At 39.3% G+C, this 20,569-nt stretch overlaps 1 protein-coding gene and 1 long non-coding RNA gene across 3 annotated transcripts in view; one reads left to right on the plus strand and one right to left on the minus strand.

Annotated features, from left to right (window-relative positions):
* Positions 1 to 6,711, minus strand: part of LOC103692063 (uncharacterized) — a 52,783-nt gene extending 46,072 nt beyond the window's left edge. Inside the window, exons 1-2 of one of the 2 annotated variants that reach the window (XR_015686389.1) lie at positions 6,531 to 6,692; positions 5,936 to 6,069 (exon numbers count right to left, since the gene is read on the minus strand). Coding sequence is in view for 1 of the 2 variants with exons in the window: in XM_087659696.1 (XP_087515822.1) it covers positions 5,936 to 6,100; positions 6,531 to 6,660 (295 nt within the window). In the remaining variant the exon portion in view is untranslated. Of the gene's footprint in view, positions 1 to 5,935; positions 6,101 to 6,530 lie in introns of both variants that reach the window. The other variant, XM_087659696.1, reaches the window with a different exon arrangement.
* The window catches only part of LOC148006251 (uncharacterized), a 33,302-nt gene extending 16,975 nt beyond the window's left edge, over positions 1 to 16,327 (plus strand). The window contains exons 4-6 of the long non-coding RNA XR_015686392.1: positions 12,931 to 13,060; positions 14,673 to 14,831; positions 16,245 to 16,327. This is a non-coding gene — a long non-coding RNA (uncharacterized LOC148006251). The remainder of the gene's footprint in view (positions 1 to 12,930; positions 13,061 to 14,672; positions 14,832 to 16,244) is intronic.
* Positions 16,328 to 20,569: the final 4,242 nt, after the last annotated feature.

A 20,569-nucleotide genomic window follows, 5' to 3' on the forward strand; every position in this document is an offset into this window, starting at 1 on the left:
GCAGTCTGTGGAGGGGAAACTGGGAAGGGAATAACATTTGAAATGTAGATAAAGTAACAAATAAAAAGAAATTTAAAAAAAGAAAAAGAAACAGTGACAGCCCATGAAGGTATAGCAAAGTCTTTCTGGTGAAAAGAACAAAATCCCTGGCCTGGATGGACACTTAACATTGCAGTTGGACTAGTCAATCACATGGCCAATGGACCACCCAGAATGTAGGGCCACCCCCTAGGAAGGCAGGCTCACCGTGAGCAATGCTGTGGCGATAAACAGTATAATAACCCTTTAAAAAGTGAGATAGTGTGTATTTACTTCTCAGGGATCCTACCTCAGTCTCTTAGAGAGAGCAGACCTGCTGCTTTTGAAGTATGTGAACGTCTATAAATTTTTCTAAAACAGTATAACTTTTTCTTTTCTCCTTTTTTTTTTCTAAGCATGCATTCACTAATGCCTTGGGCTCTCCACTCTTTCTTTAAAGCTCCCCTCCTCCCTATGTGGCTGACCTTGGACAGCTTAACGCAGATGACATGGCCTCTTTTCCTCCTCCTTTCAGACTCCTCTTCCAAGCAGCTGATGAGATCGAAAGCTCTCCCATTCTGGAAGATTTCTTTTAAAATTGTCTTCGGGCTTCTATTTGAGTTCATTCTTAAATTTTTATCAATATGACTAAGAACTCCAAGAAGGTACCCCAATTCCAACAGTATTACCTAGAAGCTGCAAAAGGATTCTCCAGAATTTCTGGTAAAACATAGACCAGGCCACTTGCCATTCCATGTGATGCTATACTTCATCTTGATTTGATGGACCCCTTAAAGAGACCCCAAAGAGGCTTCCCAGTCTTTGGATGTTCAGAGGGGTCGGAGGGCCCCTGTGCAAATCTGAAACATCAGCACCTTTAGTCTCTTCTTGCTCTCCATCCCTAGCCCCACCTACTTATCCAAGCGATAACTTTTGTTTCCCTTTGCCTGCCACTGTTTTCCACTGCTCTCCCACCCACTCTTCCTGTGGGAGACTCAAGGTTAAGAAACATTATCAGCTGGCTCTTTAAATAGCTCTTCCCACTCTCAGCGGCACTTGCTTAACATGAGCTACAAGGATAAGTCAGCACCCTTTGGAGCCCACACCCCACCACACCCAATTCCCTCTCCAATGGGATCAGTAGCATTGTACCAATTCTAGATTGTATCATCTGCTAACTGCGGTCACTTCTTCCTTTCCACCAAAGCCCTCATCCTATACTCAGAATCCTAACTAGGAAAACTAGGAACCCCAGGCACCTGACCCTTAGATTCTGTCATCAGCAAGGGAAGAACATTGTTTTTCCAATCACAGGTGTGACCTTGGGAATCCCTGTATCTCATTCCTAGCATTTAATGTATCTCAGGCTATCTCCGCAATCAATAAGCTGGTAAGCACCTTGGGGTCGAGGATTTGGACTTACAGCTAGATTGCTAACCTCACAGTGTGCCTGATACTCAGCAATTTTTAAATAAATTTTATGAAATGTCTAAACCATGTCCAATGTTAGCTTCAGTGACCAAAACTGCTTCCCGGGGGCAATTTACAAGACTTGAGCAAGTTAACATTCTTGAGCAAGTTATACATAGTGTGAGAGTAGTGTGTCCTTAGGCACTCATACAGGGTTAACTAGTAGTAAAAAAATTAAATAAGTGGAGAACTATCTGTTCTGCTAAATACAACTGTTGTTTGGTGAATGGAAACTTTATCTCAGAGAATTTCCAGTGTTGTTTCCCCAGGAGATGTCTGTAGCCTCCTCCCCACTACCACCATCCCCACACCCACATATCTTGTCCTTCTCTTCATATAAATAGTTGTCATGATTGGTAAAGAATTGCCTTTCCGTGAACTTAGACAAGACTGATCCTGTTGAGTCCTTGCTGAAGACCGCTTGCTAGAGGCTCCCTGCACTCAATCTCAGCCACGCTTTACCATGTGTCACGCAAGTGGGAAAGGCAAGCATTTATCAAAGTAGGTTAATTTAACAAAAATTCTTTGCTTTTGATCTGCTGAGAGACTTGAAACCACAAAATGAATAATGATACCATAAAACTCTTCACTATCGGAAGTCTTTGTCCCAACTTGTAATTCATTAACTGAATAGTTTTATTAATCTGAATACACTTCTTTAAAACTGTAGTTTAATTTAATTAATTACGATTTTATTTTAGAAATTTTAATTATTGTCTGGTACAAAAGATCATATGAATGCATGTTTCCAGAAACAAACTGAGATTCAGGGTTTCTGAGATTCTACTCCTAATTTTACAATAGAAGGCAAATATTGAAGAAAAGTTTCTATTGTGTTGAAAGGCTCAAGGGTTGGGGAAAGGCTCAGTGGGTATAGAACTTACTGTACGAACATGATCAGAGGTGAAATCCCCAGAACCTGGGTTCTGTGTGACAGCAATAGCGTAATCTAAGAACTGGGTTACAGAGGCATGATGATCCCAGAAAACACAGGCCAGCTACTCCAGCAGAAGTGTCACCTTCAGATGAGCCATTCCCATGAGAGACTCTGACTCCAAAACATGAAAGATGAAAAATCCATTGTTCAAACATGCTGGACATAAATCAGTCCCTGGCTTCCACTTCAGGCTAGAATACATACACTCTCACACACAGACACACACACACACACATACACGTGTACACACAAACATACTCACACATAAACACACGTACACAAACACACATACCACATACACACAAGCGTAAAACACACACACATTGTCACAAATTTTTATACAAAGCATAAAAACAAAGCATTCTAGCCCTTTCTTTTCAACCTTCAGGAACACCAGAAAAATCTCTTAAAATTAAATATTTATCCACACAGTACAATAAGACAAGAGTCTAGAACAAAAAAAAATTAGTATTCTCATCAGGTAGCTTTGAGAAAATAACCTACTTTTCCTATAGAAAGGATAAACTAGGACTCTTCCCACAAAAGACCTATAATAATTTATTAAAACAATGGTCTTTCATGCTTAGGGTGATATCAATGGATTGCTCAGTTAAATGTTGTACAAAATTCAGCATTTTCATACCAGAGAGCTTCAGCTTTATAGTAAGACTTGAATTTCACTATGAAAGGGAATTCCAAAGAATTTCTATAAAAACACATAAAGGTTATAAGCAAAATCCAATGAAGTCACAAAGAAGCTACCATTTACGGGCGTCCTTATGTGTCAGGCTCCCTACTCAGCTGGTCACAAGCATAATCTTCCAGTAAAGTAGGCTGCTTAGGAAGCCTTTGAAACATGACCAGCATTTAGAGGAAAACTCTGATTACAATATATGCACATTGTACTTGCTCTGAAAGTCAGTGGGAGGATAGGCAGCATTAGTGAGGAATATGCTCTGAAAATGCAATCACGGGGAATTAAATCAACTCATCCCCTGGGAGCAGGAATGCAGCCTTGCCGGGTGGGAACAGGGAACCTTGGGAAGCTCTTGAGTAATCGAGGTAGGCTTAAGAGCGATGTCTACCAACTGGCTGTCTTCAGACTTCTCAACATCACAGGCAGGGTTCCCAGGCTACTTCACAGCTTTGGGCACATCTTGAATGACTGAAATGCTGTCATATAAGTCTAATTAAACAGATGCTATACAAGTGTGAGATGCAACTCTCAAGTGACCTTTAAAGATCCTGGTAGGGAAAAATAGATACAACTTTCCATGATAGTCATTAAAGAAAAAAAATCTTAAAATTATGCACATGAAGCAATTGCATAATCCTGTACCAAATTAGGATAGACATCTCATATTACTGTTAGATAGCCCTGATGATATTTAAAACACATATGTACACGATCGACATGAAGTGTCCTTCTAACTCTACAACCCACTGGCCCTGACAAGCTACTAAACTTTTCTTCAAAAAAGCCAAAAGCTTAACAATTTTCATCTTGATAATGACCAATTATTGCTACCATTACAGACTAATCCACATGTGAAATTATTTTGTGTGGAAGGTGAAAGTCGGAAACAAAGCATGCTTCACTGTTCAGAATATGAAGACGGGAAAATAAGCTGTTTTAAAAATGACAGTAGAACACAATTATCACTGGTAACTGAAACCAAAAAAAAAAAATCGTAATCAGAAAGAAAAAATAAGTGTCCTTAAAAGATCTTGCCTAGAGTTTATATGTTAACACGGTGAGCAATACAAGCAAGAGTAAAATCACTTGCAAATTAGCTCGAATGATCCTGTAGCTATTTATACTGCGGCAGAATGAATCATGAGTGACTTGGCTGTCTGCAGTGATTTCCCTGTATTAACCTGGGCACCCATGAACTTCCTTAGTCCACGGTGTCAGTGCCAGTCCAGTGAGTGTCTCATGATCCTGATTGGGTTTATTTTTCAAAGGGGTATTGTGTGGGATGAGAAAAAGGACACAGAAGTTTATGAAAATTGTTTGGCATTATGCTTCTTGGAAATTTCTTGGAAACAAAGATGGTCCCTTGTGGACAACAGAAGGCAGCATGGACATCAGAAGGCAGCACTGACAACCTCGGCTCCCTGGACAGTGAGCCTCCCGAGAGGTCATCATAGTGTTGACCATAGAACAATAGTCGGGCAATTCTTAGGGCAGGAGGGCATCTTCTGCTTAAAGGTCTATTTGCAACTTTGTAAACCAAGACAAAAAACTAGAGCTAGGGATATTTGTACAAACAAATTTTGTAAAAACAAAGACCAGGTATAGTGAAAATAGATTTCTGGAGTTTTATTGGCCCAATTCAAAATATAGCAAAAGTGATAATTGAGTACATTTTAAATTATAGATGTACTAATAACAATAATGAAGTTGTTTTCAGAGAAGCAAAAATTATTTGAAAGGGGGGTTCAGAGTTTGAATTCTCTATCATTAAATTTATTATACATATTCATCTGCAGAAAAACATGGTTAGTTCAAAGGCCATACAATACCTGATGACCAGATTTGGCCTGAAGATCATAGTTTGACTGAGAAATGTTTTATTAATGCCACAGAAAAAGTAGAAGTAAGCAACAGTAGATACTGTAATTTACAGTTTTCCTCAAATATAGTTACATATTTCTATATTTCACAATTCTGTCTGCTTTACTTAAAAGAGTTTAATTGGCCAGAGACACCTGTTTACCTTGGAAATGAACTAGAATTATTTAATAGAAATGTAGAAGATGGAAAATAATGTGTGCTTAATAATCGAGTACCAGTTTTGATTTTTGCTAGTCTGATGAACGTACTGAAGTTGAAGATGATGAAGGAAATTAAATCTTTCTAAAGTTACTCAAGTTCCATTTACGCATCAAAAGCCCAGCTTCACTGACGAGTACCTTTGGTTTCAGTCAGTCACAGGAAGAGATTGCATGAACTTGCTTTAAGGAAGTCCTTGCTAGCTGGTATATTAGCCCATTATTGCCACATTAACGGTGACTCACAAATGACTTCAGATCTCAGTAGCCTAGAGCACTGAGAATTTCCTCCGTCTTAGGAGGCTTTACATCAATTGCGGTTTAGTTGGTCTACCCTACACCAACATATAGAGTGAAGAGGGATTAAGGAAGACTCCTAACATCAGTTTGAAGCCTTTACACACCCAGACACGCACACACACACACACGCACGCGCGCGCACACATTTTAAAAAATGATAAATATAAATAATTTTTAAAAAGAAGAAATCCTCTCTGGTTTCTGCTGAACAATTTTGGTTAGGATTAATTTTCACAGCCACGTGACTGGGGAGAATTTAAGATGTAGTACTTCGATATCCACGGTACCGGGCAGAAAGCACAGGAGGAAATTGAAATTAGAGACTTGGGTGAGCTAATCCAGGCAACATGTCATGACTTTATCCAAGGAGCTCACTCTAACATACGTAGACACAAATGGAATGCACGAGAAGAGTGCAGCAAGAAGGTTGTTTACCTGGATGCTGTCTGGAAAGGGCTACAAACGAAGCCCCACGTTGGCATAGAGCGGTCTCCAGCCTGGACTGTGAACGTGGTGGAGGACAGGGAAGGTTCACGTGAGAGTTGAGCGCTCTTCCTGCATGCACATGCCTGTGGAATGCACAAGCTTTCTTGAGCTTCCCTGTGAAGGAAGGCAGGCAGTGAAGAGGGCCACAGAGGACAGAGTGCGAAAGCAGGAAATCTGGATGGAAGTGCTCGGTATTCAGTCCCCTTCCTTAAGATTCTAAATTACTGAACTAGGCTATCGCAGACCTGTGTGACTTCAATCATGTCACTAAAGCAAGAAACGGCAAAACAGCGAATGAATTCAGTTTCTTTGGAGGTAGAAGAAAATCCCAGGCTCAGTAAACAACGCAATGGTCATAGATTGTTTTTTTTTTTTTTTCAGTGATTAAAACTAAACTCTTCAACCTCCTAAACCTCTAGGATAAGGTTTATAAACCAGAGAAATAGATAGCTCTGTTAGTCAAGTTAAGGGGTTAGTAGTGGCATACGAGAGAAGCAGGAAATGGTGGGGTAGGGGGTTTATTTTCCCTCAGTTCGACGAATACCTCCAATATCGCAGAAAAAAAAAAAAACATGGTGACCAGTACTGGCATAACAGACCCCACAAGACCTTCTGTGGAGCTGGTAATCCAGCATCACAGGCGAGATTGTGGCTGCAGACCTTCCTTTCTTCATGAGCGTCCTTGATGACCACAGATGTCTGTCCTAGTGGCTCAGCAGCCCCTGCCTTTTAGCCCAACTCCAGAGGATAGTGCAGCAAGAGCTTTCGGTGCTAGAGGAAATGCCTGGACCTAAGCCAGGATGTGGAGGAAACAGAGACAAAATAGGACTCCTCTCAGGCAAAACAGAAACCAAGGCCAAGCGCCCCCATTTGACAGCAATGGAGAATGTGGTCTTCGCAGGAAGAGGAGGGCTTTTATACTATGTTGTTCCGTTCTCCTCTGATAAAGATAAGATCATAACCTACTGTGTTTTCTTATATATTTAAGTTACAGTATATGTAAATCTCAATTTGTTCCTGGGGAGCATGGGTTAACAATCTTGTAATTACGGTGATTATAGTCAACTTTGGTCTGTAGCTCTTGAAGTCTTCCAGATAATAATGATAAATATCTGTAATAGACTGCAGAAGTGGGTAATGTATGGGAAGATAAACTTTCTGCTAATTGACTGCAACAATCTTTCTGCATCTCAATTTTACACTTTCCAGAGGAATGAATGGAGCCATTTATTAAAAACATCCAGAAAACAGAAGATCCTGCAATTATCTACTCTAATAAAGGGAATTATTTGCTGCCTTGAAACAATATGTAACCTTCTCAGGTCGTGCTATTAAAGACTAAGAGACTGGAGATGAATTGAAATGGCAAGAAGGGAGAGAAGACAGGAGTAAAGGAGAGAATGAACAAGAGAGAAAATGGACTACAACAAAAATATAACAAATGCATCATTTAGATTTAAAATCTGAGATGCTTCTGTTTATTAGCTAGATGAAACCGGTTGTTACTTGAGTCCTATAAGCATCAATTCCATCTGTAAAATGGATATAACAACAAAGGTGGGGAAAAGACTCAGTGAGTTGGGTTCTCACACATGCTTTGTAACATAGCATAAATATAATTTCATATTACACGTTAAACAATTTTTTCTTGAAACGATGTCATGTATTCTGGTTTGGGCATCATCTTGGGACTCAAAAAAATTTTTTTCCAGAGCTGAGGACTAAACCCAGGGCCTTGTGCTTGCTAGGCAAGTGCTCTACCACTAAGCTAAATCCCCAACCCCCAAAATTTTTTAAATTTGGAGCACTTGGGTTTTCAGGTTACAGAGGTTTATCACGCAGTACCCAGTAAACCATAAGTGCTGATACAGTGAGTAACTACTTCCGTCAGTTTGTCTCTACCCAAGAGATAGTATTCATTAGGTCTTACGTATCGTGTGTAGTAAATTTTTCTTTTAAAAGTCACCCTCGTATACTTGTGTTTGACTATTTTTTCTTTTGATAGCTCCCAATGGATTTACAATCTAATTGCATTTTTCTAACGTATCATATTTTTATTAATTCTTTTAGAATTTCATGCATATATAATACATTTTCGTTATAGTTACCCTGAGTCCATCTAATTCCTCCAAGACCCACCCCATCTCCTCATCCCCCCCAACTTCATGCACTTTTTTCATTTTAAAGATTTTATTTCTAAGTGTGTGTACATACATGTGCTCATCATGTAGTACTCAGTCAACCTAAAGTGCTAATACAGTAAATCATGCACATAAGTGTGCATGTGTGTATGGGTGTGGGGGGTGTCATGCTTGTACATGAAAGGAGACTGTCCACAGAAACCAGAAGAGCACATTTGACCCCCTAGACCTAGAACCTTAAGGCGGTTGTGAGCCACGTGATATGAGAATTTGGAATTAGACTCAGGACTTATATAAGAGCAGCAGACATTCTTAATCATAACTGCTGAGCCATCTCTTCAGCATTCCTCCCTCTGTGTATAATCCACAAAGGTCAACTGGTGCTGCTCATATCCTCATGGGTTTAGGGAAAGCCACTAGAATATGGCCAACCTCCTAGAGAACCACGACTTTAAAAAAAAAATGAGATTTCCTCACCCAGAACCCATAGAATGTCCATAGCTCCTCAGCTATGGGTGGTGATTTTGATCCCATCCCTTCTTTTGCTGGGATATTGACTGGCTTAATCTTGTGCAAGTCTTGTGCAGGCAACCATAGCTGAGGTGATACGTGTGCAAGGGTCCAGAAGACAGTTTCACTCCAGTCTGCCCCAAACTCTTCCAGGCTTTGCACACACCCTTCTTCAGGGTTCTACAGAAGTGAAAACTGAAGCACAGAGGCCAAAGCTTGTCTGAGGTCAAGTCATGTTTCAGAAGGGACCTTATTCCTGGTCCTTTATCTTTCAAATAGATGCCAACATTTCTTTCTTTTCTGAGCTGGAGACGTCTTAAGAGAGTGCTGGAGCATGTCAAGCTCGCCTCCTTACACAGTACAATCCAAGACAGTGCACATTATAAGCCCTGTTAGCAAAAAGATGGGGCACCCTCCTCCACTGAGATCTGCATGTACAAAAATAAGCCAGTATTCTTCAATTTAACTTGGCTGTCATTATACGATTAGGGACAGCCAAAAGGAGGAAAGGTATAATGCATGCCAAATAGTAACTTTTTTTCTTTTTCATTAATTTAATCACTTTACATCTTGATTGCAGTCCTACTCCCTCCTCTCCTCTCAGTTCCATCTTCCCACCCCCTTCACCAACTCTCCACACTCCTCAGAGAAGGGGAGACCCACCATGGGTACCAACCACCCTCAGAAAGTCACAGCAAGGCTAAGCCACATCCTTTCTCACGGAGGCCAGACAAGGCAGTCCAGTTAGGGGAAAGGAATCCAAAGACAGGCAATAGAGTGAGAGACAGCCCCTGCTCTAATTGTTAGGTGGACCCACATGAAGACCAAGCTGTGTATGTGCTGCATATGTGTGGGGTCCAGCCCATGCATGCTCTTTGATTGATGGTTCCGTCTCTGTAAGCCCCATGGGCTCATGTTAGTTTACTCTGTAGGTCTTCTTGTAGTCTTCTTGACCCCTCTGGTTCTCTCAATTCTTCCACAAGACTCCCTGAGCTCTGCCTATTGTTTGACTGTGGGTCTCTGCATCTGTTTCCATCAGCTTCTGTCTGAAGCCTCTCAGAAGACAGTTAGGCTTCTATATATAAGCTGAGCAAAGTATCAATAATGTCGTGGGTTGGCTTGGGATGGGTCTCAAGTTGGCCCAGTCATTGTTCAGTCATTGTGGGCAAGACAAATTTTGGGTCAAAGGCTTTGTGGGTAAGTTGGTGTCCTCCTCCCTCCATTAGATGTCCTGCCTGGCTACAGGAGGTGGCCACTTCAGGGTCCATATCCCACACTGATAGGAGTCTCTGTTAGGGTCACCTCAACAGACTTCCAGGAGCATCCCCATTCCAGATCTCCAGCCCATCCCAGAGATGTCCGCCCACCAATTTCCCTTCTTTCTCCCAGCCATCTCTCATCCTCCTCCCCATTCCTGATTCTCCACCCCTGTTTCCCTTGCCACCTCTTCTCCTACCCAGTTCTCTCTCTCCATCCACTTCCAATGTCTGGTTTTTTTCTCCTTCTGAGTGAGACTAAAGGGTCCTCCCTTGGGCCCTCCTTGATAATTAGCTTCTTTGGATCTGTGAATTGTAGCATGGTTACCTGTACGTTGTGGCTAATATCCACTTATAAATGAGCATATACCATGCACGCATGTTTCTGGGTCTGGGTTACCTCACCCAGTATGATAACTCAAAACCCTGCTATATCACACTTGGGCATATACCCAAAAGATACTCCACCATACCACAAGAATGTTTGCTCCACTATGTGTATAGCAGCTGTATATCCAGAAACTGGAAACAACCTAAATGTCCCTCGATCTCAATGAGGAACAGATAAAGAAAGTGTGGTATATTTACACAATGGTATACTACTATGCAATTAAAAATGAAGACATCATGAAATTTTCAGGGAATGGATGGAACTTGAAGATATCATTTTGAATAAGGTAACCCAGATCCAAATAGTAATTTTTTAATTTATAAATTCTATAAATTTATAATTCTATACATCTATAAATTTAATCTATAAATTCTACTTGAGGAAAGACAAAGAAAAATCTAATATATCCAGTTCTACTCACCTGTGAGCATATAATTATTCCACTACTCTATGGCAGGTCAAAATTCAATTGGTAATATTTTCTGCCAATAAAAAAACGGGCTGGCCTTATGAGTCTTCCCTGATTGTTGCCCTTCCTCTACATATGCTACTGATGAAACTGGAATTCCACTTGGAACTGAACCAGTCTCATTAAGTTTGAGCATAGAGTTCCAGAACCTTGCACACACTTAGACTTAGAATAAAAATAATATGGCAGTATATGTGTTAGATCTAGGGGGATCCATGACCATGCTAACCAACTCCTCAAACCCATTCTGAACTCTAAACACTTGATAAGTTACTATCCAACTCATCATTATTGTATTAATTATTTTCTGTTGCTATGATAAAGCACAGTGGCCAGAAGCAATTTATACAGAGAATATATTACTTAGGCTTATCATTCCAAAAGGAGTGTCCTTAATGGCCAGGGGCATAGCAGCAAACGGTAAACATGGTGGTAGGAAGAGGAAGTCAGAGATCACATCTTCAACAACAAACCCAAAACAGAACAAACTGGATGTATGATAAAGATATGAAATCTCAAAGCCCCACCCCATGACATACTCCCTCCAGCAAGTCTCCATCTCTACAAACAGCACCACTAAAACTGGGAATCAAGGGTTCAAACACCTTCTAATCAAAACCATTACAACTACAGAATACCTAACAAAATGGGGTTGTTCTGAGTCCTGGGGTAGAAATCTTTTTTATTCAATCCCCATATATGTGTTAACACTTGTTTTAGCATATACATATACTGTGTATGAGAGAGAGAGGAAGGAGGGGAGGGACAGGAAGGGAGAGAGAGAAAGAGAGAGAGAGAGAGAGAGAGAGAGAGAGAGAGAGAGAGAGAGAGAGAGAGAGGCTAAAGACATGGCTCAGCCATTAAGATAACTTGCTACTCTTAAAGAACACCAGAGTTTAGTTCCTGGTACCCATATCAGGAGGTTTACAACTGCTTATAAACCTAGTTCCGTGAGATCCAATGCCCTACATGCACACACACACACACACACACACACACACAGAGAGAGAGAGAGAGAGAGAGAGAGAGAGAGAGAGAGAGAGAGAGAGAGCATTTTTTTAAAGGAAGGTTATAAAATGAAAGTTACAAAAGAGAGGGAGGAAACTTAAAATAACTGATTGTCACAACAGAACATAGCATTTGCCTTTGGCTGCTGGACCAATAACAATGGTGAGGAAACTGAGCATGCTTTTCAGCAGTTCATTGGTGAATAGGAAGCCCTTTGCTTACTTCACCTAAGTCCACTCGATTCATGTAGATCTGAACTAAAAACGAGCCACATATGTGCAAAGGTTTTCTCCTCTGCATGGTTGTAAACCAAAACGGTCTAAACCAACATAATGAAATTATATTATGGATCGAGTTAAGATCTCAAATCACTTACCCATAATCACTGGGAACAAAATTGATTGGCTATGCGATCAGCTATAAATGCTCTGCTATGTATCTAATCTTCATATCGGTGGATAGTGGGTGACCCTGTAAGGAGTCATGGCTGGCACCCCTGCAGGAGAAAACTAGTTAACGAGGGAGAAACACTGCAAGTTTGCTCAATCAGAATTCTACATGCAGGAAAGCCTTCCGCTTGAAAGCCTAGGGACTCGAAGGACTATGCATTGTTTTCCTCCAGTCCCATGAAGCACAGACAGCTGTGCAGACCCATGACTGGACGCAAAAGACGTGAACTAATGGTGCTAGCATCAGGAATCTCGTCAGGGCCTCTCTGTTCTGATTCTTCTAGTAGCTTGTACTATTTCTTCCTTTCTGGGTGGGATTTGACTTTTTTTTCTACTTATAATCAAAGTAGGACAGAAGAGCTCATATTACCTACCAGCTCGTTCACAGAAAGGTAAAAGATGTTTTGGGTTTTTATGGCTGTTTTGGGGGAAATGGGTTCTCACTTCTATGACCTGCCCTGGGAAGTGTGTTCCTAATTTTCATGCTCTGTCACTGCAGAAGTTGAGGACTAAGAGGCACGGGAGCAGGTCAGGGAGAAACTGTGTCTGAGGCCAGTTCCAACAACACCATCACTTCGGGGTAATCTCTCTCTCTCTCTCTCTCTCTCTCTCTCTCTCTCTCTCTCTCTCTCTCTCTCTCTTTCTCTCTCTCTCTCTGTCCCAGAAAACAGTGAATCCTCTTGTGTCTGAACATACTTTTTTGTTTGATTCTACTTCTAGAATAAATGCAAGTGATCACACATGAAGCCTCTTCAGATCATTACCTCAGTTCACATCAGTTTTCCCAGCAGTGGACTTCATGAAGGTTTGATGGGGGGAAAAAATAAGGATTTGAGAACAGTGAATAAAGGTACTGTTTTTCTTTATATATGTTCTTGTTCCCTTCCTCCTCCCTCCTCTCTCCTTCTTTCTCCCTCTCTTTTACCCCCTCCCTCCTTCTCCATCTTCCCTCTCTCCATCTTGAGCACACACAGACACAGGCACACACACACACACACACACACACACACACACACACACACACACAAATTACTACATATAAATATGAAGTATGAGTAGCAAAAGCCGTTTCTGTTTTGCCTTAAACAAATCATATTGATGAAGAAAGCCTGTTTTGCACTTTGCATCCACAAAAAAAATGTAATTTTTCAAGCATTAACCAAAAGATAAGCTGTGTCTACACTGAGTGTTATAAACACCCTTTGAAGCACTCTCAATGAATGAGCGAGGCCAGGAGGTTAGGGGACCCGAGTCCTGTCACAGCTCTGCTGTTGACTTTGCATGTGACCCCAGGAAAGTTGTTTTGTTGCCCTGGTCCTCAAATTTCCCTTTTGTAAAATGACGCGGTTGGAACAGATGGTCTCCGAGGTCCTTCCAGTTTTATAATCAGGCCTTCCAAAGTTTTACATCTTACTATGTGAACGGGTTAATATTTTAATTAATACCAATAGCGTGTTAGTTTAAATATCTCTTGGTTTAATGTGTCTATTTATATACACACACACGTTTGCCTGTATGTGCGTGTATGTCTATAACTGACTCACAGTGTTTGCTGCCAGTCATTTCCTTTCTCCTTTCTAAACACATTGTTTGACACAGAAACAACATGCGCAAACAGAAACAACAGTAAAAACAAAATGCCAACACGTCCACTCCTGAAACTTGCAAACCTGCCGGGTTGAGCATATGAGCAAACAAGTGCCACGAGACTGTTTCTCAACTCTGGAAATGTGTGTGAGTAATTTTGCCAAAGTATTAGTCAGAAATGCTAATTGAAGGTCCCAGCAAGAGAGCTGGGCTACCTTGCTTTGCTGAGTTTCCTTCTTTGAAATCTTGCCCTCCTAGGAAAACACATGAAAAGAAACCTCTTTGAAACACTAGCTTGGATATGGAAATTAGCTTCTGGGGTTTCAAAGAGCAAATTTGGATCCCTGTTCCCTGTCAGCCATGTCTTCTTTCTAAAGTGCCTGCTTTTGGGGGATAGCGAGGTATGGAAAAGCCCATGGTTGTAGATAGTAAGTCAACTTTTAGCTTTTCAGTTTTGAATCCTGCTTTGTAATTTAAGGAGGAAATGCCACTTTTTCTATGACTCCCTGGAGCAACTCCAAGTTCTGAGTTTCCATTGACTCTGAATGGGACTTTATGTTCTTATGAACAATTTGGTTATGAAGACTAAATACAAGTCTGTATTTTTTGGAGGGGGGGTGCTGGTAACACAACATAAAGTTATCCTATCATGTGACATATTTTCCCCTTATCAAAACCATATGTAACACACACACACACACACACACAAACACACACACACACACGCATGTACAAACAACCCTATCTCATGTTCAAAATGAAAACATGTCAATATATTAGCTAACTGACGAAATAAGAAATAGTTCAATAAGTTTCGTGGAATAGTTTGAGGCTGGGTCCTCTGAACCTTAATGCGATTTTCCACCTTCTAATAGGCATGAATGCAGCCCTGACACCTGTGCAGCTGTGGAGTCCACCAATCACAGAAAGAAAATATTGAAGAAAAAAATTCTCTGTGCGGAACATAGAATTTTTTTTCTTAATTCTTTAAAAAAGTACAGCACAACAACTCTTTCTACGGTGTTCCTGTTGTGGTGGGTACTGGTAGTTATGATAGTTATGGATAGCATAGATTACATGCTAATCTATGCTGCTTTACATAAGAAGTGTGAGCATCTTCTGATTGGTATCCTTAGGGACCTACAACCAATTCTCCATGGATACAGAGGGATGACTGTACTTCCTCCCCTGATCTTAATGCCTCCGTATGTTTAAAATGAAACTCGAGAACAAAATAGAAGAATTAGAACAGTTTATCTTTTTCATCTCTGTAAACTCTTGTCCCAGTCTCTTTCCCTACATGCATATATTGCCATGAGTCGTGAACTGAAGCTACTATGTCAGTTACACATATTTATGACTACAAAGACACAATCTGATACATCTCATACCCAAGTGCATGCTATTGCGGGAATTTGCTGGCATTTATCTTGCCTTTCCAAACTTAAAGAGCATATGTTCTAATATATGTAAGAAAAGCTTTCATGGCTCCATTGATATTTTTGGACACTAAAACTCACTTTCCAATCCAAGATGTTTTCCAGTCTTGGGAAAAAACGGGGAGTTGGATTATTCCTGGGCAAAGTGCTTGCTGCACAAGCTCAGAGCCTGAGTTCAGATCCCTGTGTCCGTGTGAGAAGCCAGGACCTGGTCTGGCATGTTGTGTCATATTTTAGTATGTACTTGGGAGGTAAAGGAGGTAAAGGCATTTCTCATGTTAAAGGCCAGTCTGGTCTACATGGTGAGTTCCAAGACAGCCAAAGCCAGACACGGAGATTCCATATAGAATAATTAAAAACAAAATAAAATAATACCACAGGTGCTTATGCTCCTATTGCTAAGAAAGCAGACACTGGAGGGTCCCTAGAACAGGCTGAGTAGCTATGTAAATCAAAGAACTACAGGTTTCAAATGTAATTAGAAGAACAATTAAGGAAGATGCCCATTGATAACCTCCAGCTTACAGCCAGCCATAGAAGAGGGGAGGAAGGTGGAAGGAAGGGAGGGGGGAGAGAGGGAAGGGGAGGGAGAGAGAGGGGGAGGGAGGGAGAGAGGGAGGAAGGAAGTGAGGGAAAGGAAAGAGATCATACACTGCTTTTTATTCTAGTTTCTCTACTTTTTTGGATGACAACATTGTTTTATTAATTACTCTTCCTGAGTAGTAAGAAAATTCTTTCGTGTGTATGATTTCTCGTTTCGCTAAGAGTCTGACCTTGAAAATAAATGAAAAATTTTTTACCTATTTATGGTCACAAAAATAAATATGAACAAAATATTTGATAAGTTTGAAAATTAAATGTGGATCTGGAACAAAAGCAATCTCTTTTCTCCTAGGTCCATTTCCAGTTCCACACAGCCAGCTCTCTGGCAACTCTTGCTGGTATTATGATGCAGTGCTACGTTTACCAATGTTTGTTGATTCTGCCTGTTGGTCTATCTGCTTACAGGACATAAAGAAGAACTGAAGAATAGCTCTCAAGGATAAACGAACATAGGATCTAGATATTAAAGGAGACTGATGAGGAAAGTATACGTTGGTGGGACCTTAATCTTTTCATATTGTCTGAAAAATAACGCATAAACTTGAAAGCAGAACAAAGATCAGGACCACTTATCATCGTTGATAACTCTCCATCTTTCCACTCCACCCTGTCTCTCTTTCTCCTCTCCCCTCCTCCAAACTTAAAAATTGATCTAATTTCATTATGTAAACCTACTTATTAAAGGAAAAAACCCAACCAACTAAAACACTATGAATAAGATCTAACCTGATGTTCATTTTTATGTCACAAATGAATGAATAAGTTTCATTTATTAGATTCATATAAAACATTTAACTGTCGAAAACTTACAGAGGAAAATGGCATATTTGAAAACAACTACAAAGATCAAAGTTTTGTCTAAGTTAGGACAGTATATTTATATGGTAAACATGCTCAATTGAGACTTACACTTTGATTGATGAAATTATATATTGCCAGCACTTATAGTCGCTTCCTGTACACATTTAAACAACAACAACAACAATAATAATAAATAACACGTATGTAATTGTTTAAGCCATGCACTTCAATATATTCTAACCATTAATATCCATGAGCTTAATAATCCACAATAGATAAATAATACCTCTATTTACAGACAAGAAAGCCACGAAATTGAAAAGTTAAAAGAACAAACAACTTGTCGAAGGTACCTAGCTTATCAATGGCAGATTCAAAGTTATGTACATAGGATGTACTTACTTAAAAGACCTATGAAAATTAGGTAATTGTGAGACTGAGCAAATGAATAGCAACATATTTCATTGAATAGAAATTGGCTTCACGTTGAACTAATATTCCCATTTACTCTAGTTGGACATACGAGATAAATATTGAGCAACCCACAGAAACTTGAACCGTGCAGTAAGTAGTCATGGAACAACAATTTTATTCTAAAAGTTCTCCAAGAAAGTAAAATAGCTTTATTATTTTCTTAAATCGACAAGGCCAGTTGAATTATTACTATGTTTCAGGGAAAGGCAAACAAAAGGTTTGTTGAAGAACAAGCCTTGTCTACAGGCTTGAGCTATTGTCGTTTATAAGGCTGCAGAATGCACACTGATGCTTAGATGCCCCTCGTCAACAGTCTACTGGTAAATCATAGCCCTTCAGGAATCCATATCAAGAGTTTAAAGTACATGTGTTATTTAGCTCTAATCTTACCCGCCACCTCAGATGTTATGTTTGTAAACTTATACCTCCTGGTTTCATTTTATAGGATGCAATTAAATGGATGGCTGCAAATGCTTGTGGCTCAGCCATATATTTTAACATGGTCATTTGATTTAAAGCCATTGACATGTTGATTCAAAAGCCTGAAGACTGAGCATTCTGGGAGACATTTAAAAAGCGTGCCATAAAGTAGGATTGGAAAAAACTAGAATGTTGAACACCTTCACAAAAGCTCTGTCTTACTGTTATTTTGAAGACCTAAACTAACAGGCCAAAAAACCCTCATATTTATTCTCCCACAAATTAAAAATAACAGTACCTCTGGCTAACATTGTAAGCACGGGAACTGGAAAACAAACAGTAAAATGAAGATTTAATTTGTAAAAAAATTTATACCAAAAACTTATAGAACTAGAATATTTCAAAGCCATTAGGGAAAGTATGCTGTAAATCAAACAGGAATAAAACAAATTCCATAAAGCATTTAAGTTTCATCATTGGTGGTATTCCATTTTCTCTTAAATCCATTTGGGTATCAAATGATTTAGAAAGATGTAAAGCTTCCTTATAGCTTCCTTCTCTGTAAATCACCTTGGTGGTCTTTATATGTTAATCGCCTGCGAATCTCCAAGAACGGAATATGGCATTGCAGCATTTGCTAACATGTTTGATATAAAATCCCTTGTTCACAGAATATCTTGGAAGACTCAAGTTCCACAGAAATCGTTTGGAGACTTTTGAATCAGAAACAAGGGATTCTTTCCATAAATACATTTGTTGGTTTCTTTGCTGAGAAGCCTCCAAGTTCTTCAGACACTCTTCCCTCACCAATTTCCACTTGGTGCTCAGAAATTTAAATGTAGGGACAGACACTCATTTGACCCCTCAGCCTAGTTTACTGATTAATGTGTATCAAGCAATTTGCTTCCAAGCAACTTTTTGGCGCATATTAAGGGCTGAAAAAAGATATGTTATGCTTTCCTGAGATTTTCTTACTAAATTTCTATCTTCTTCCCCCTTCCCCTTTCCCTCATGCATCTCCCTCATGCTAAATTTACTAATTGATCATTTAAGTCTAGACCATGCTATTTTCTGATTCAATGTTCTCAGAGCCAAAATATGATTGGAAGAATAAATATAACTGCTTGTTACTCATAATATTCTTGAAAGACAAGTATACCATGGTTCTAGGAGCTATATGAGGACATTATTTCTAACCTTTATATTTCCTTCCACATTGGCCCAACGTAGAAATATGGTCCTCTTCCTTGAATTTTCCTTCTTTCTGTTGTGTAGCTATCTCATTTAAATCGAAACATTCTCTCTTCTGGAGGACCCTGGTCAGGACTCAGGAAATAAATAAAATTTATAGTTTTCACTAGAAACAAAACTAGCAAGTTCCAGGAAGTTCCTGAAATTTATAAGATTAACTAGAATTTTAGCTAAGATTTTAAAAGCAGTAACAATATCTGTCTGCAAGTAGTACAAAGTGCATCGGGAATGCAGTTTTCCTGAGTCATTGCCCATAGTCGTGTGAGATTTTGGGTGATGTAGCACCTTTAACTCATCCGTATTCCTGAAAGTAACCCTAGTAAACTCCTTGGTTAACCAAGTTGGTCTTTGGTAAAATTACTACTTTGTTATGTTTCCATCAAACAATACCATTTTTTACATAAGAAATTTTAAGTATTTCAGAAAAGTTAAGAATTATTTTTAAATATGCTACATTTATTAAAAACACCAGAAAACATTAATATTTTTGCTGATATGTGTATCCAAAGTCTTATTTGTATTCTTCCTAATTCTATCCCTATTCATCAGTTTTAAAAATAAACACTCTCACGATAAAGTCAGTATGAACCACATTTTAATATTTTAATAATACACTCTGTAACCATAAAGGCATATACTCTTTTGCTGTTTTTATAATATGCACAAGCCTGTGTACTTACCTTTCTTTGGGTTGCACTTGTTTGCTCAGAATTATATTTTCAGTTTTATCTATATAACACATGTAGATCTAATTCATTCATATTAACTATGTTGCTTGCTATTATGTTCACATGCTTCCATTTTAAATGCTGCCTTCTGTTAATGACTTCTGTTAAGTGAGGCTTTGTTGTTTTACACATTTGAGGGGAGTTGAAGTACTCCATTGGATTCTTTTTTTCTCAGAGAACATGTCTACCAACAGCCATGACCAATGTTGGGCTCTTACACCTGGCACCTGTTCCTTCCGTCCTCCTTGGCTGGCAGGAGTTGCCTTACCATGGTTAGTCCCTCACCTGCCAGGTCACCTATAACTGGTTAAAGGAAGAATTGCTGCTATGTGATTTTATATCTCAAAGCCCCTCATGAACCAACTCAAACTAGACATGACTCCACACCCTTAGCTTGTGCTTCTGTACCCTAAACAGCTTTCCTCAACAGGATCCATACAGGGCTCTCCTAAAGAACACTTTTCATGTTATGGCATGCACAATACTCTTAGCTATGGACTCTGCTCCTCAGGAACCTGATCCAAGACAGCACCATTGTTATGTGATTTTTTTTATTACATGTGAATTTGCTTCCGGTTGTGTGAACCCATCTACTATGCACGGAGAAGTATCATTATCTTCAACTCATTCAACATTTTCAAGTTTCTGTAGAACTAAGTGTTGTTTGTAGAACAACACTCCCCAATGTGTGAGTTACCATTTTCCTTTAACAAACTCTAGCACTTGTCAGATATTGTAAATTTTACTGAGAAATTAAGAGTGAAATGATTCATCTATCCCAACCCTTGTCCTGCATTGTTTCCTTTATTTTATTATTTGAAGTATACACAAGCATATTAACATGAGAGAAAAATATAAGGTTAATAAAATAAATATCATATAAATGTACTAAAATAATATAGATTTTATTGTTTATGATATGGTCCTAACTTGTGCTTTATGTTTTAGGAATATAACTGACAGGAACTCTTTTTTTGCTCATACAAATCACATGTGGTATACTCTATTATGACTAAATCTATTTTATATATAAGGAAACAGGTCACAAAAAGATAA

This window comes from Rattus norvegicus, chromosome 4, assembly GCF_021556685.1.
Source record: "Rattus norvegicus strain SHRSP/BbbUtx chromosome 4, alternate assembly SHRSP_T2T, whole genome shotgun sequence".
NCBI classification, from domain to species: Eukaryota; Metazoa; Chordata; class Mammalia; order Rodentia; family Muridae; genus Rattus; species Rattus norvegicus.